The sequence below is a fragment of the Mytilus trossulus genome, chromosome 2 (assembly GCF_036588685.1).
Source record: "Mytilus trossulus isolate FHL-02 chromosome 2, PNRI_Mtr1.1.1.hap1, whole genome shotgun sequence".
NCBI classification, from domain to species: Eukaryota; Metazoa; Mollusca; class Bivalvia; order Mytilida; family Mytilidae; genus Mytilus; species Mytilus trossulus.
In genome coordinates, this window is record NC_086374.1 from 74,617,820 (window position 1) to 74,633,020 (window position 15,201).

General features: G+C 30.5%; 1 protein-coding gene across 1 annotated transcript; it reads right to left on the reverse strand.

Moving 5' to 3' along the window:
- Positions 1-731: 731 nt before the first annotated feature.
- Positions 732-7,606, reverse strand: LOC134706006 (homeobox protein ceh-31-like). The gene is made up of 3 exons (XM_063564719.1): positions 7,237-7,606; positions 5,505-5,706; positions 732-996 (listed from the first exon to the last, which is right to left on the reverse strand). The coding sequence occupies exons 1-3, from the start codon at positions 7,604-7,606 to the stop codon at positions 732-734; spliced, it is 837 nt and encodes a 278-aa protein (XP_063420789.1).
- Positions 7,607-15,201: the final 7,595 nt, after the last annotated feature.

A 15,201-nucleotide genomic window follows, 5' to 3' on the forward strand; every position in this document is an offset into this window, starting at 1 on the left:
TTTTCTGGCTAAAGAGTAAATGTATGAAATGCATTTCTACTCCTGCATTAAAAATAAAACCTTACGATACACACTTAGAATCTATTGCAGCAGATATCTGTTGAGTACTTTTGAGGAATGTGTTTTTCATTTTAATTTCATTCTTTAAATGCAGTCTTCTATAGTTATGACATGCTCAATATTGTAGTCTGAATGTGGAAAATTAGAGAATATTCTGTAATTTAGTTGTTTTAGGAATGTCATTTATTATCAGGAATTCTACTGTGGTACAAAGTTTCTTAATTGTAAAACTACCATATTATCTGACATCACCGATTAACTTAAGCTTAATACTCTGTTTGGAAAAATGAAATAAGAGAAAATACTTTACACTCAATAGAAATAGATGCAAGTGAAGGTTCAAAGTAAAGAGTATAGTCAAAGTTAAATTATATTATTCCTGTGAAGATAATACAACATTTTGTTTGATTTTGTTTATAACAATATATACCGACCCATTATAGTGCAATTTAGTATATCAGAATTTCTTTTATTAATTAAAACAAAACAATATCTGAATACAAAACTTGTGATGAATTCAGTTGAATTAACGGAACTTGTTTCTAACAAAAACACAAGACGGTGAAGAACCCATACCCATATCATACAAGCTATAGTCGATCTGAGCACATTTTTATTTTCGATAAGAAATAACAGTTATAACAATATGTTTTTATTTTCCTTGAATTCCACTACCTGTCTTCTTGTGGGCGTGTCTGTGACATAAGAGTAGGTAAAGCACCTGACATAAATAATGAAGATAAATACTGACTGCTGGTTGGTATCGGACACCTCGGTCTCACTACAGACTGTTCTATATTGTTCACCAGTGATGTTATATTCGGATGGAAAGTTGTCCAATAATTGTTACTGTGAATCATCCTTTGTACAGTGGCAAAATTTGTTGCTTCCGTTAATAATTCAAGTCCAACAGCAGTTTGTCTTTTCCATTTCGTTCTGAAAAAAAAACACATATATGTTTATAAGCATCTATGATTTTGATATATACATGTAGTTAAAATTGCTTGCTTCAATGAATTGTATAAAACGACAAAAAAAATACATACATTCTATTATGTTCAATTAAAGGTTTTTAAGATTTGAATAAGGAAGTCAAATAAGAATTCAATAGGAAACCAATATTAAGCCTCGGTCACACCTTACCGTATAAAACGAACGGACGACTAACAGATAAAAAAAAAATTGTCCGTTGACAAAATTGTTTTCTGTTGGGAGTCCGCTGATGTACTGACCTAAAAAAACGGACGCTTTTAATGAATGCATAACGAATATGCAACGTACGAGAAATGGAAACTAACTGGACAGAACGGATGTCGAACGTACATTCAACGGACGAGTACCGCATAAAACGGACACCTTACGGAAGCGTACCGTATAAAACGGATGAACAAGATATACGGAAAAATTAAAGGCGACAATAATAATACATGTAAATCGCATAAATATTCAAAATGTTTCTGTGTAACTGGTTTTGGTTTGTTCTTCAAAAATGCCATCAAAGGGCTGTGTCTGGCCTGCATAAGAGCTGCTTGTTTGTGAAACGTGCACTTACTCTAAGATTGATTATGAATAATAAGAAGTCATGAACCTTAAGAAAGCTAATTGACATATCTGACGCGAAATTTTCAATTGGCATTTATCCGTTTCAGATCAATTCATCATCCGTTCCATCCGTTAAACATTCGGTAGAAGTCTGTTTCACATTCGTTCAACATCCGTTTTATCCGTTAGACATCCGTTAGAAGTCTGTTGGTGAATTTATCTGCCAGACCTCCTACGGATGTATAAAGGACACGTAACGGATACAAAACGGAAACGAAACGGACGAGTACCGTACAAAACGGACGCCTACCGGACGTTCAACGGACATTTCATCCGTTGGACGTCCGTTCAAAGTTTTGAACATGCTAAAAATGTTCCACCGGACAAAACGGACGTCGACGGATAAAACGTACGCTTGACGGACATGCAACGGTTACGGACGGACGTCTAACGGATATGTACGAATTGAAAAAAAGTTATCCGTTAGGCATCCGTTCGAGCTATCCGTTAAAGGTGTGACCGAGGCTTTAAACTGAATCTGACAATTTCTAAGGCTGAACAATACATGGTTGAATCATGTTAAGTCTTTCAGTTAATATACACAGTGGTAAATTCAGTACTGTTCAGAGACAACGCTTGCCGTCAATTAATATATGTTTAATCTTTGATTGCTTAGTAGCTGAGCCAAACAACATACTTAATTGTTTGAAATGGTATTCCACGATTCCAGATTGACAATTAAGTGTCTGGACAGTACTGAAACACTACAAAAAATATCTGAAGATAAACTTAAAGTCTTTATAAGATCTAGCGGTTGTAGTTTCAGACTTTTATTAACAAAATGACCGCTTTATCGTAATTGAACTTTGGTTACTAGCGAAAAGAAAACAACAAAACAAAACAGACACGTACCGCTCAAATCCAGAAAATAGAAAAGAGTTTATCGATGTTCAAATCTAATAAATTCATTTTAAAAGTAAAACCAAAGGCAATCAAATACATTCAAAAATATGACTGTATGCCGTCTACTGTGTGAGTATCTCCTGGTATGAACGAACATTCCATAACAATGAATCGACTGATTGTATGTATCTGCATTCAGTCTTTGAAATAAATTACTTTATGATTGACAAAATTAACAAAGCGGTGTGCGTCTAGCTTTGGCAATCATTATTACTGCTTCAAAATAGTATGACAAAACAGAGTAGATGAAGAACGATTATCGTCAAGTCATGGTGTTTAATCTTCGACCTAAGATTGTTAATTGCCCAGTTTATTTCTTTTCTGCCATTATATACCAAACATGAACTCTCATTATATTATTAATAAACGTTCATGAATAATTTTCATGTTTTATCTCAGTTTGTTTCCATATCATTGTAGGTAGCAAATATTATTAAACTAAATATTATTTGATGTGGGTGTTTATTTGTACATACGTTAAGCCTGCAAATTGATATTTTATTGTATGTTTTTCTTTGTTGTGATGTTATGCTATTGTTTCAGAAAAAGGGAGAAGGTTTGGTACCATTAAAACGTTTAATCCCGCTGCAAATGTTTGCAACTGTCCTAAGTCAGGAATCTGATGTACAGTAGTTGTCGTTTGTTTATCTAATTTATACGTGTTTCTCGTTTCTCGTTTTTTATATAGATAATACCGTTGGTTTTCCCGTTTGAATGGTTTTACACTAGTAATTTTGGGGCCCTTTATAGCTTGTTCTTCGATGTGAGCCAAGGCTCCGTGTTGAAGGCCGTACATTGACCTATAATGGTTTACTTTTTAAATGGTTATTTGGATGGAGAGTTGTCTCATTGGATCTCACACCACATCTTCCCATATTCATTTTGTTTTCTAAAAATAAAATTTATAATACCAATCCCTCATTCCCCAGTCTCTTTGAAACAAATTCTAAAAAATTGTTGCATGTGTTTTCCAAAAAGACCACAAGTATAAGGCTGTGTAGTGGTGATACAAGCATCTGATTATTATTTAGATAACAAGTATCATTTTATCATTACAGGGTTTCAAATATCTAATTATTGAATTACGATGAAATATTATACGTTTTGATCTATATTGTTAGTATTTTTTTCCTATAAACATGAAAGATCAGAAGTCTAATATAATGGTCCTATTTGTTAAATGAGGACACAAACAAATCAAATTGCTTCAAACTGATAAACAAAACACTGTGTCAAAAACGGCAGACAGCAAAAAATCACTGAATTAGAAATTCTAACTAAGGACATGTTGCTTTGATTACATATGGGATTATTCTTATGTTGGTTCCTTACCAATGTCCAAGGATATGAGAGGATTGAGAGATCGCACACATGTTTACCAATGCCATATGTTATATGATCTACATTTAAACACATTAATAGGTTTTATCCGTTATCATTTTATTTAAATGTAAATATATTAATATAAGCAACCATTTTAGTGGTTTTAATTCTATATCATAAATAATTTAAATGTCATTTGGTCTTGTGGTACAGACGACGTTTTGCATTCGCGCCGATCTGCATTTCATTCGCGCCGATTTTTTCTTTCATTTGCGCCGATTTTATTACAGGTAAATTACAGGTAAATATATATAAGTAGGTGTGATACGAGTGTCAATGAGAGAACTCTCCATCATGGGGCCAAGTCATGTTATTTTTCATTTATCATTATAGACCTCCTCCAATTGCCACTTGTACAAATGTAATAAATTGTCAATCACAACATGTATATAACTGTTGTCCCCTGCTCACCACTGAGAGGTGGAAGAAGGCCTACAAGATACATCTCCAGACTTTTTCCCTTGTTGAACGTATACGTAGTTCTTTAGCATCTGTCTTTCGGACATTTACCACATGGTTATGCTCGATTTGTGTTTTAACAATAGAATCCGTGGTAACTCTGGCTTTACACGATTTTATGGAACATTATTAAGATATGTAGTTATGTTTCAGAACACTGACCTTCCGATATGTATGGCCCTCGATGAAAGAAAAAAGAATTGACTCCTCGGTCCCTTTCAGTGTGCAATATGTCCATCAATTTACAACGAAGTTCCAGAACAATATGAATCAAAATTAACATGGATGAAAAACAATTATAACCAGATTTTACCAATGGTATAGTACAGATCATGTACAAGATTTAACTTACCTGTAAATCTAATTGAGTGCAAATATAAAATCGGCGCAAACGAAAAAATTAAATCGGCGCAAATGAAAGAATGAAAATTTTCAAAATCGGCGCAAATGTCATACGCCCGGTACAGCAAATATGATATCAATTTTTAATTTTTTAATTTGTTTTTTTTTGTCTTCAAGTATCATTAAACAAACAAATGTTTACTGCTCTATGAAACTTTAAAATGTTATATATTTTTGTTCGAATAACATCTTTGCTATGTGACACTGCATAAGTTCAACTTTGTCTTACACAATTGCTTTTATACTTCTAACAACTTAAATTATAAAAATGCTGAAACTACCAAATTTTCACATTTTCATACTATTCTTTGCATAGTAGATAGAATCGTTTGCCTTATTCAAAAATAAGATTTTTTTGCCATAAGATGTCCTTACTAAATTATAATCCTGGTACCTTTGATAACTATTTACAGTGAAGTTCGAAGATTGTTATTATTTCAGCAACTTTGAATAAAATACTGATTTTTCCAAATGTTTTAAATTCGCAAAAATGTCATGGTGCATGTGAGTATGACGAACAAATCAATATTAGTTAAAGCCGTTAACATTTTCATACAAAAACATACATTTAGACTACAACAATTACAAAAGTGTTCAATTTCTAAAAACACCGCTAACAAATCATTGTAAAAAATAACATTTTGTATTATTCATAAGCGTAATACGCAGCATCTTTAGTATAACAATATACAAACCTTCGATTTTGATACCACGTTTTGACTTGAGTATCTGTTAGATGTAACCTTTGTGCAAGTTCCATTCTATCCTGAACACTCAAATATTTTTGTCGCTCAAAACTCTTTTCAAGAACACGCAGTTGATTGTCTGAAAACGCAGTTCTTGCCTTTCTTGGTTTCTTTGGCTTGTTTAATACAAATGTTGGAGATTCCGAATTACCTGTTGTAAATAGAAAAGGATCATGTCATTATATTCAATGTTAATAATTGATTTTGGAAAGGGTTTTTTTGCATTTTTTGTGGATTCTTATCTTAAGAATGGGACTGTCTTGTTTCCCCTTTTGTGTTTGTTGTTATGTTTGGGTTTTTTTCATTGTTTTCATTTGATTTGTTAAAAAGTATCTCCTCGAAGATGATGCATGTACACATTGAATTTCGTACAATGTATTATATTATTATTTTTGTACTACTTTTTAATATATATCAGTGTCGGAACATGTAAAAGTATGCATGCTTATCGTGAATCTAATTTTAAACTTGCATCATACTGTTTAAAAAATGCTACGATTTTTATATACAAAACTTTTGATATCAATGTTGTTTAATTTTGATTTTAAAACATATTGTTCACGATTTATCTATCTTATTTATAGTAATTATATTTATATATTCAATATACACAAATACTAAATATAGTTTGGGTTATATTTGTATGATTTTTATAAAAACTGTAAAACTAAAAAAAATAAAAAAATGTATATTTATTTGATTCGAAATGTGTGTATTTCTGTTCTGTTTGTATAATATTCCAAAAATTGTATCGCTGAATTGAGTAAAATAAACATAAGAACTATTACTTAAAATGTATATATATTCGTTTGCGTAGGAATTCAAACTGATCAAGTTTGTTTATTAAAAATGTTTAATATATATTCACCCTTCTCCAGGAAATTTTAAAAGACAATGGAAATTTTATATATGTATATACATGGGGGTATTGATCGAAGAAAACACTCATCGAAAAGTTATCGCTTTAAATTGGTATTATTGTGCCTTTTATAAATTAATCTTTGTAAAACCGGCAAAATGTATCTGTTCAATTTAATAAACCAGACCCATGTAAAACAATGTTTACAAAATGTTTTACATTCTCCGATTGGATTTTCCTCGGAGTTAAGTATTTTTGTGATTTTACTTTTTTCCAGTATGATAAAAATAAAAAAAAGCCCTAACAAAAGGCCATGCAAAATGTTTCCAAATTTTAAAATGTTTTTAATTCATAATAGGTTTCCTGATTTAAATTGACAGGTCATACTGTTCGCAGATAATTACTGTTTAAATAGAGTACAATTCATTTTTTAAACGAGAGAAAAATCTCTATATTAATATCACTAAACTGTTAAAGATTTGATAATTAAACATTTCAATATTATCAATGTTAGGGAAAAGCATACACAAAATTTGAGTGTATTTTAACAAGATTAAAATACAATTCCTCGTAAATTTATAGATTTATTTATAATTAAGCAAACAATATTTAATTTGTGTATTAAAATAATCAGTATATTAAAAAAAATAAGCGGTGGAATAGATTTCCAGTTCTATCGCTTTTGGACTTTATGTAATAATCTCGTCAACGTTGCAAACAAGACATTAATCTTAGCTGCTTAAACGAACTATTTAAGAGTGAAGATATTGTCACATCGGAGTCAATTAACCCCTGACCTAGCACAAAAAGCAATCAACATACCTCTCGATCTATCGAATGAACTTCCTACTTCCTCATTACTACTAGAGTTCGAATTCGAATCAGATTCGTAATTTAATTCTTTTGGTAATTCATTGGCATCCGGTCGTTTAGAAATGTTATCATCTTTACGTAAAATGTCATTAATAAGAAATGATGGTCGCTGCTGTGGAATTTGAGGAACTTGTAGCATGCCATGCGAACTAGCGCCACTAGCTAAAGGTCTTTGACTGTTTATGTTACTACGAACCGATGATTTGTTTTCTGAGTCAGGTTTGTCACTAGTTGAATCACACAAGTCCTTATAACCAAGTGAAGAATTGCAAGAAGTACTAGCCGTCTCCGAAAGAACTTCTGCTAATGTTGTAGACATAATATATATTTTTTTTATACTAAATTTTGAAATTCTATTCAATTATCATGACGAAGACATTAGTTTGATGTGTTAGATTTTCCGTTTCCAAATGAATAAAAGAGAAAAAGATCTCAATATTTTTCTTAAACGAATCAGTTAAGAAGATTAATTCAGTTAAGATGTTACATGCAGTTCAAGGGTCACAGGCATTCATATTTTATTTTATTTATTTAGAGTTGATGAAAGTTCATACTAATATTATAATATTATTGACATGAAATTGATACCTCCCGTGGCTGTGAAATGATTGTCGTATTATAATGAATCAACCAATCAAATAAGTGTTTTTAATACAGACATCAAATCGTACCTAATACAGCTGTCAATGGGCGGAACCTATATTTCAGGTATCTAGTAAAGTGATTGGTAAGGTTTTAATACAATTTATAATTCATGGTGAATTTTTTACGTAATTTTAAGTAAATTAAGCATATTAGTCACGCTGAACTCTGATTATATCCAATTGATAATAATTTATGGATCAATCTTCAAGTAATTAAATTTTCGAAAAAAGCCTGGTGTTTCTTCTTTAAACTAAAACAATATATACATATATATTTATATATATACTGTTCTTATGAATATTAAGTATTGGTATAAAAAAAATAGTACTATATGCATGTAAAACACGAAGATATTGAATATTCCTCCCACCAAAAGAACAAACCTGAAAGATCTTTATTGTTAGTTTGATTTGAGAAAATAATAGTAATGCTATAGAATTTTTATATTTTGTGCTGTAAATTTCACGAAGCATGAGATTTGTTAAGATCAAGGAAGTAGGGCAGTATCCTGGATTGCATAAATTGTTAACCAAACATGAAACAATAAGAAAATGTTTGAGTTTCTTTGTGAAATGAAATAAAGTACATGCTTTTGTAGTAGAAAACGTATCTGATTCAAACGGAAAAGAGGTAGAGTCAATTCCCTTTGAATATATTTTAAAAGCGAGCCATTTTTAATTTTAGCAGTCCTCATTTTTTTCTAAAATTCATAGTGGCAGCAGTTCATATGAGTTACTTACATGCATGTTTTGATACTTATATGTACATTCATAGATACCTATATATGGTTTAAAACTTCAGTTTTATGCAATATTGAGTAAATATTAAGACATTTCTAACAATAAAAAAGTATTTTCAATATTTTCTATCAAATAAAAATTAATGCATTTGTGTTAATAATGTCTTTTGGTTTAAAATCTAGAAACAAAACGTTTAATCTATGTCTAAAAATAAATATTCAGAAGACAATCTTGGTAATTCATGCAAAATGTTGTTGTAAGGTTAAAATGTTTGGTTAATCGAAATAACATCAACAAAGTATTAGCCATTGAAAATGAAAAGTTAATTCAAGAAAGTTTATGTATTTTGCAATATTTCTTTTTTTTATTAAGTAGGTCCGAGACCACAATTGTCGTCCCTTGATTTTCGTAGTTCACGAATATAGTCCCTAGTGTTAACAGTGGGTTACTTGCCATTAATTTTTATACCCCTTCGAAATTTATTTTTCCATGTTTAATGCCTCAAATTGTAAGAAGAGGGGTGAAATTACAGTGTAAAAAAATTGGGTCCAGAATTTTAAAGGAAAGTAGTGATTTGGTCCAGGTGAAAAAGGTTGAAAAATAGCACCTCGGAAGCTGTCAAAAGATTTCAAGACGCCCTAAAGATAAAATTGTCCATATTTTGAGTTAGAGACGATGAAGTTTTCTATTATTTTGATATAATTTGTCCCAAAAGTAGTACAACGCACTGTAAAAGTTTCATTGAGAAAGCGCAGGTGGGATTTTTTTAATTTTCATTTATGTTCTACAAGAAATGCACTACGAATTAATTGTGTTCTCGGACCAGTATCAATGGTTTTACTTATGTTTTTAATTATCACGTGTATCAGTACAAATAATAAATAAAAACAAAAATATCCAATAGATTCAAAAAACATTCTTACTATTATTTCAGAACAAAGATCAAAAACTTAAAAACAAACTGACCTTTAATTATTTTTAAATGAAATCACGATAAACAAGCCGAATTTCGGTCACGGGACATACGTTTTCTATGCGCTTGACACATTCAGTGTATTTCCTCCTTTCGTTTTACTAGTAGCATAGATTCTACTGGTAATGTAGATGGTAATGTAGTACAGTATAGAATCCGGCTAGTAATAGAGAGAGTACTTTAATAGATATTTGAATTCTGGTTTGTACTGGAGTTTAATTTACTAGTATGTTAATCAAAATTTATATTTCACTTCTAGATATTGGAATTCCAATGTGTACTAGAATGGTAATGGATCCCACCGAATTCCAATTAGTACTTCAGCATATCTCTTTCAGATACAAACTAATTAATTGATGGTTATGGATGTCCTTCACTGCAAAACTTAACAAAATATTTATAAAAATGTCAACTTCATATAAAATATCAATAGTCTGTATCATTTATGCAAAATCTCAAAAATACTGAACTGAATTCCACACGGTAAGTCCTTAATCAAATGACAAATTCAAATGCTCAAACACTTCAAACGAATGGATAAAAACTGTCATATTCCTGACTTGGTACAAGCACTTTCTTATGTAAACCTGGGATTAAAGCTACATGTAGGTAAACCTTTCACTTGTATGACAGTAGAAACAAATTATATTATATTGTCATCGCTAAGTGAACAATCAAACAGACACACTAGGTAACAATTCACAAATAGGGATATGAATCTAAAACATTTCATTTTAACATAGATAGATTAAAATACGAATAATATTTGAAGTATTTAATAACGAAAACAAAAGTGAACTTGCCTTTCAAATTTTCATTGACTTTATTAAGGTCAAAACATTACATCTTTGTATGTTAATAGTGAAATTTTTAATAAAATAATTAGACAAAGTTCAGAATTTAAAAGGTAGAAGAATATTAAATCCAAAACGCGACTCAACAATCGAAATGAAGGCAATCATTAAATAACTTAATGAATGATGCGTATCCGTCAGTTTGGATTTTTACTTTAATTGCTTTGTATTTTTAGAAGATTGGTGAAATAAGAACATCGGTACACTATCTTATCTTGATCTTTTGTTATGCTGTAACATCACTGTCTACGGTTAAGGGTAGGGATGAGCGTTCAAAACAATGTTTAACCCCTCAACATTCGGTATCAACATGTACAAGTCAGAGGCCTATAATTCAGTGGTTGTCGTAGGTTCATGTCTGTCATATATGTTTTTTCCAAAATTGTTTTGTTATAAATAACTGTTTCCGTTTTTCATGGTTCTTATGTAAACCTGGGGTTAAAGCTACATGTAGGTAAACCTTTCACTTGTATGACAGTAGAAACAAATTCTATTATATTGTCATCGCTAAGTGAACAATCAAACAGACACACTAGGTAAAAATTCACAAATAGGGATATGAATCTAAAACATTTCATTTTAACATAGATTAAAATACGAATAATATTTGAAGTATTTAATAACGGAAACAAAAGTGAACTTGCCTTTCAAATTTTCACTGACTTTATTAAGGTCAAAACATTACATCTTTGCATGTTAATAGTGAAATTTTTAATCAAATAATTAGACAAAGTTCAGAATTTAAAAGGTAGAAGAATATTAAATCCAAAACGCGACTCAACAATCGAAATGAAGGCAATCATTACATAACTTAATGAATGATGCGTATCCGTCAGTTTGGATGTTTACTTTAATTGCTTTGTATTTTTAGAAGATTTGTGAAATAAGAACATCGGTACACTATCTTATCTTGATCTTTTGTTATGCTGTAACATCACTGTCTACGGTTAAGGGTAGGGATGAGCGTTCAAAACAATGTTTAACCCCTTCACATTCGGTATCAACATGTACAAGTCAGAAGCCTGTAATTCAGTGGTTGTCGTAGGTTCATGTCTGTCATATATGTTTTTTCCAAAATTGTTTTGTTATAAATCACGGTTTCCGTTTTTCATGGTTCTTATGTAAACCTGGGGTTAAAGCTACATGTAGGTAAACCTTTCACTTGTATGACAGTCGAAACAAATTCTATTATATTGTTATCGCTAAGTGAACAATCAAACAGACACACTAGGTAAAAATTCACAAATAGGGATATGAATCTAAAACATTTCATTTTAACATAGATAGATTTAAATACGAATAATATTTGAAGTATTTAATAACGAAAACAAAAGTGAACTTTCCTTTCAAATTTTCATTGACTTTATTAAGGTCAAAACATTACATCTTTGTATGTTAATAGTGAAATTTTTAATCAAATAATTAGACAAAGTTCAGAATTGAAAAGGTAGATAAATATTAAATCCAAAAACGCGACTCAACAATCGAAATGAAGGCAATCATTAAATAACTTAATGAATGATGCGTATCCGTCAGTTTGGGTGTTTACTTTAATTGCTTTGTATTTTTAGAAGATTGGTGAAATAAGAACATCGGTACACTATCTTATCTTGATCTTTTGTTATGCTGTAACATCACTGTCTACGGTTAAGGGTAGGGATGAGCGTTCAAAACAATGTTTAACCCCTTCACATTCGGTATCAACATGTACAAGTCAGAAGCCTGTAATTCAGTGGTTGTCGTAGGTTCATGTCTGTCATAAATGTTTTTTCCAAAATTGTTTTGTTATAAATAACTGTTTCCGTGTTTCATGGTTGAATGCCATACGACTGCCTATAATTTCTTATATCTACTTCATTTTGCCACTGAAATGTATGCTCATGACTTAGTACAGAAAGATACAGAAGGAAAATACAGAACATGTCAGTGTTAAACATGTTGAGTGCACACAGACCATTCTTTATAACCTAGGACAGTGAATAAGAAAGAAATATAGAAATCTGTTGAAAGGGTGTTACTCATCATATCGATGCAAATCATTAGGTAAAAAAAAGTAACGTGTAAGGTTTTAATACTACATATTGATACAAAAACTCTATATAAAAACTCCCTTAAGTTAATGATATTTAAAAGAGGAATTCTCAAGTGAATATAATATCACTTATTAAAGACTTTCTTGCATGTTTCAAGCCCTCATTCCCGTATGCTTTCATAATACCTAAAACGTGTCCTTTTTTCTTAAATCATTTCTAATGAACTATCGAATAAACTCTGAGCGGCCGTCAACTGCCTTTTAACATTAAGTTTAGTCTTTTATCGTGTTTTAATTTTCCTGATGTCGACCATGGAGACAATACCCAATCATTCCTGACACGCGGACGTCTATTGACGGATTAACCGTAGCTTTTGTATAGTGTATGTTCAGTATTTTAAGCCCTATTATAAAATTCAGTATCATTTAAATATGTCCAATCTGTTGAAATTATTAATTTGAAAACAACAATAACGGCAGTGTATAACATGATTTACAAGAAGTACGAATTACGATCTAGGTGATTCGTTAAAGAGTTATCGATATTCGAAACATACTACAATAAAATGTATTATTTTGATAAATAATAACAGTCCGTATTGACCTTCGCAACATGGCTGGTTAATTTCAGAAACGTACTAAAATGATAAATTAAAAAAATAAGTTATCTCCAACGTGCTTCCTCTTTTCACGTGTTGTCTAATTGCATATTTCAGTTTCTTATTGTAGTAATATATCTTAATAGCTTATAGTAAAGAGTTTCATCTGACAAAAAACCTACCGTGTTACCCGGTAATATATTACTGTCATACGTGTTCAATAGACTATTGTCACAAGCAAGTATATTTGCGATAAATGAAACGAATATAACCGTTACAAATCAGAAAAGTTGATTAAGATTTATTATGCAATTTATAGACCTAAGACTCTTATCATAGATTAACTTATAACATCGTATCTGAGTACTTAACTGCAAATAACGCTAGAGTAACTGCAAGTTGTTAATGTTTCTCTTGTTTTCTGAGTGTTTCGGGGAATGAGCTGATATTTAAAGACCGTTTCTCGTATTTCATCTGGATCAATGGTAATGCCGTTTTAGAAAATATTTCAATTATTTTGACTCTGTTAACATGGTAACATCTATGGGAAGTATTAGTAGAATTTAGTGTTAACATGTTCTTAAGCTGTTTCATGCATTCTGATTTAAACTTTTTTTCGGTTTAGATTATATGTTTTGAAGACCCATTGAACTTGTTTCATAAGATGCAGATTATCATTGTAAGTACATTGAGTTATTCTTATTATCGAAAAGTATCGACACATGTTTTTATAGATTTACTTTGTGCTGGTCAATTTTTAGTTTTTGGTGTAGTGTTTTTTTTTGGGGAAACTGTCTTTTAATTTTTGTCATTTTCATTTTGTCATCGTGTTGTCTTGTTTTTTGTTGGTTTCTCCTTTAGTGTGTTCTCATCTATTTTGCATTTATTTCATTTCTCCAATTGTAAAACAAAATTTAGATTGAATTCCAACAAAGTTGTTTTATGATTTGTTTCATTTAATCATGATTTGAATCTTGATGCGTCTAATACTATTGCAGGATAAAACACATAGATTAATTCTTACATTGTGTAAAAGTCAACTAAAAAAATTTTAAAATATATATCAAATTCCTTTTACACAAAATTCAAACATCTTTTGAATCAGAAAAAAACTAAACATGTTTTATAATTAATCTGACTAGTTTTACAACATAAACTTCTTGAATATTTATTTCAAATATTTTACCTATCGTTTCTAAATGTGAAATGCAATCTTGCCAAAAAAGTTTATTAAAAAAAACCATGCCCAATCATAGCGACATACATTTTCTATTGAATGATTGTTGTAAGTATATACTAAATTCGCTCTTTCATGTTTTGTTTTAATTATCTATTTGATTTTATAACTGTTTTCGTTTAGTGTTTTTTTTCTAATTGTTTATATGACATTTCCAGACGTAATCCCATTAGATGTGATACAGCATCATGGACATGTTAAATCGATGAAATTAAATGATCTGGAAAACAAAATCTTTGATTATGTAAAGATTGGAGATGAACTTAAACCGTTGTATGTATGATTAATCGTTTATTTTCATCTTTCGAATATGCTAACAGTTTCATGAATTTGTATGATTTCATATTGGGGCCTTTTGTACGATATCAGTTTTTCTTATTGTTGAAGACCGGACGGTTGCCTACAATTGATTTTGTCCACTTCATTTTATCTTTGGTGAATAGTTGTTGCATTGGTATTTTTACCATTATCTTCTTGTTTTTATTTAGTTCAGACAAATCAGTATGTGTTATACAAATACAACTTGTCTTAAGTAAATCTAAATTAACACCAAACTTCTAAATACTTTTTTTACGCGTATGTTAATTTGTAAAGGTCAAAACTGCTCATTTCAATATAGAAATATGACCTTTACAACCTATGTTGGCAGTAAATCATTATATAGAATGGTGAAAAAAGAGAATCTTGAAGATTTTCACTAATATGTAGCAATTTTAGAAACAATCTGACACACCAGTGTTGAATCTCAGTGAGTCGGGTCAAAGGCTAGACCACATACGAAAAAAGCAACATTTTTATTTCAGAGACAAACTATTTCACGTAAAGACCTTTATT

Coding starts and splice junctions, on each gene's coding strand:
- LOC134706006 (XM_063564719.1), bottom strand. CDS start 7,606: ATGTCTACAACATTAGCAGAAGTTCTTTCGGAGACGGCTAGTACTTCT. Junction 5,707..7,236: donor TTCATTCGATAGATCGAGAG/GTATGTTGATTG, acceptor TATTTACAACAG/GTAATTCGGAATCTCCAACA. Junction 997..5,504: donor ACGTGGTATCAAAATCGAAG/GTTTGTATATTG, acceptor TTTTTTTTTCAG/AACGAAATGGAAAAGACAAA.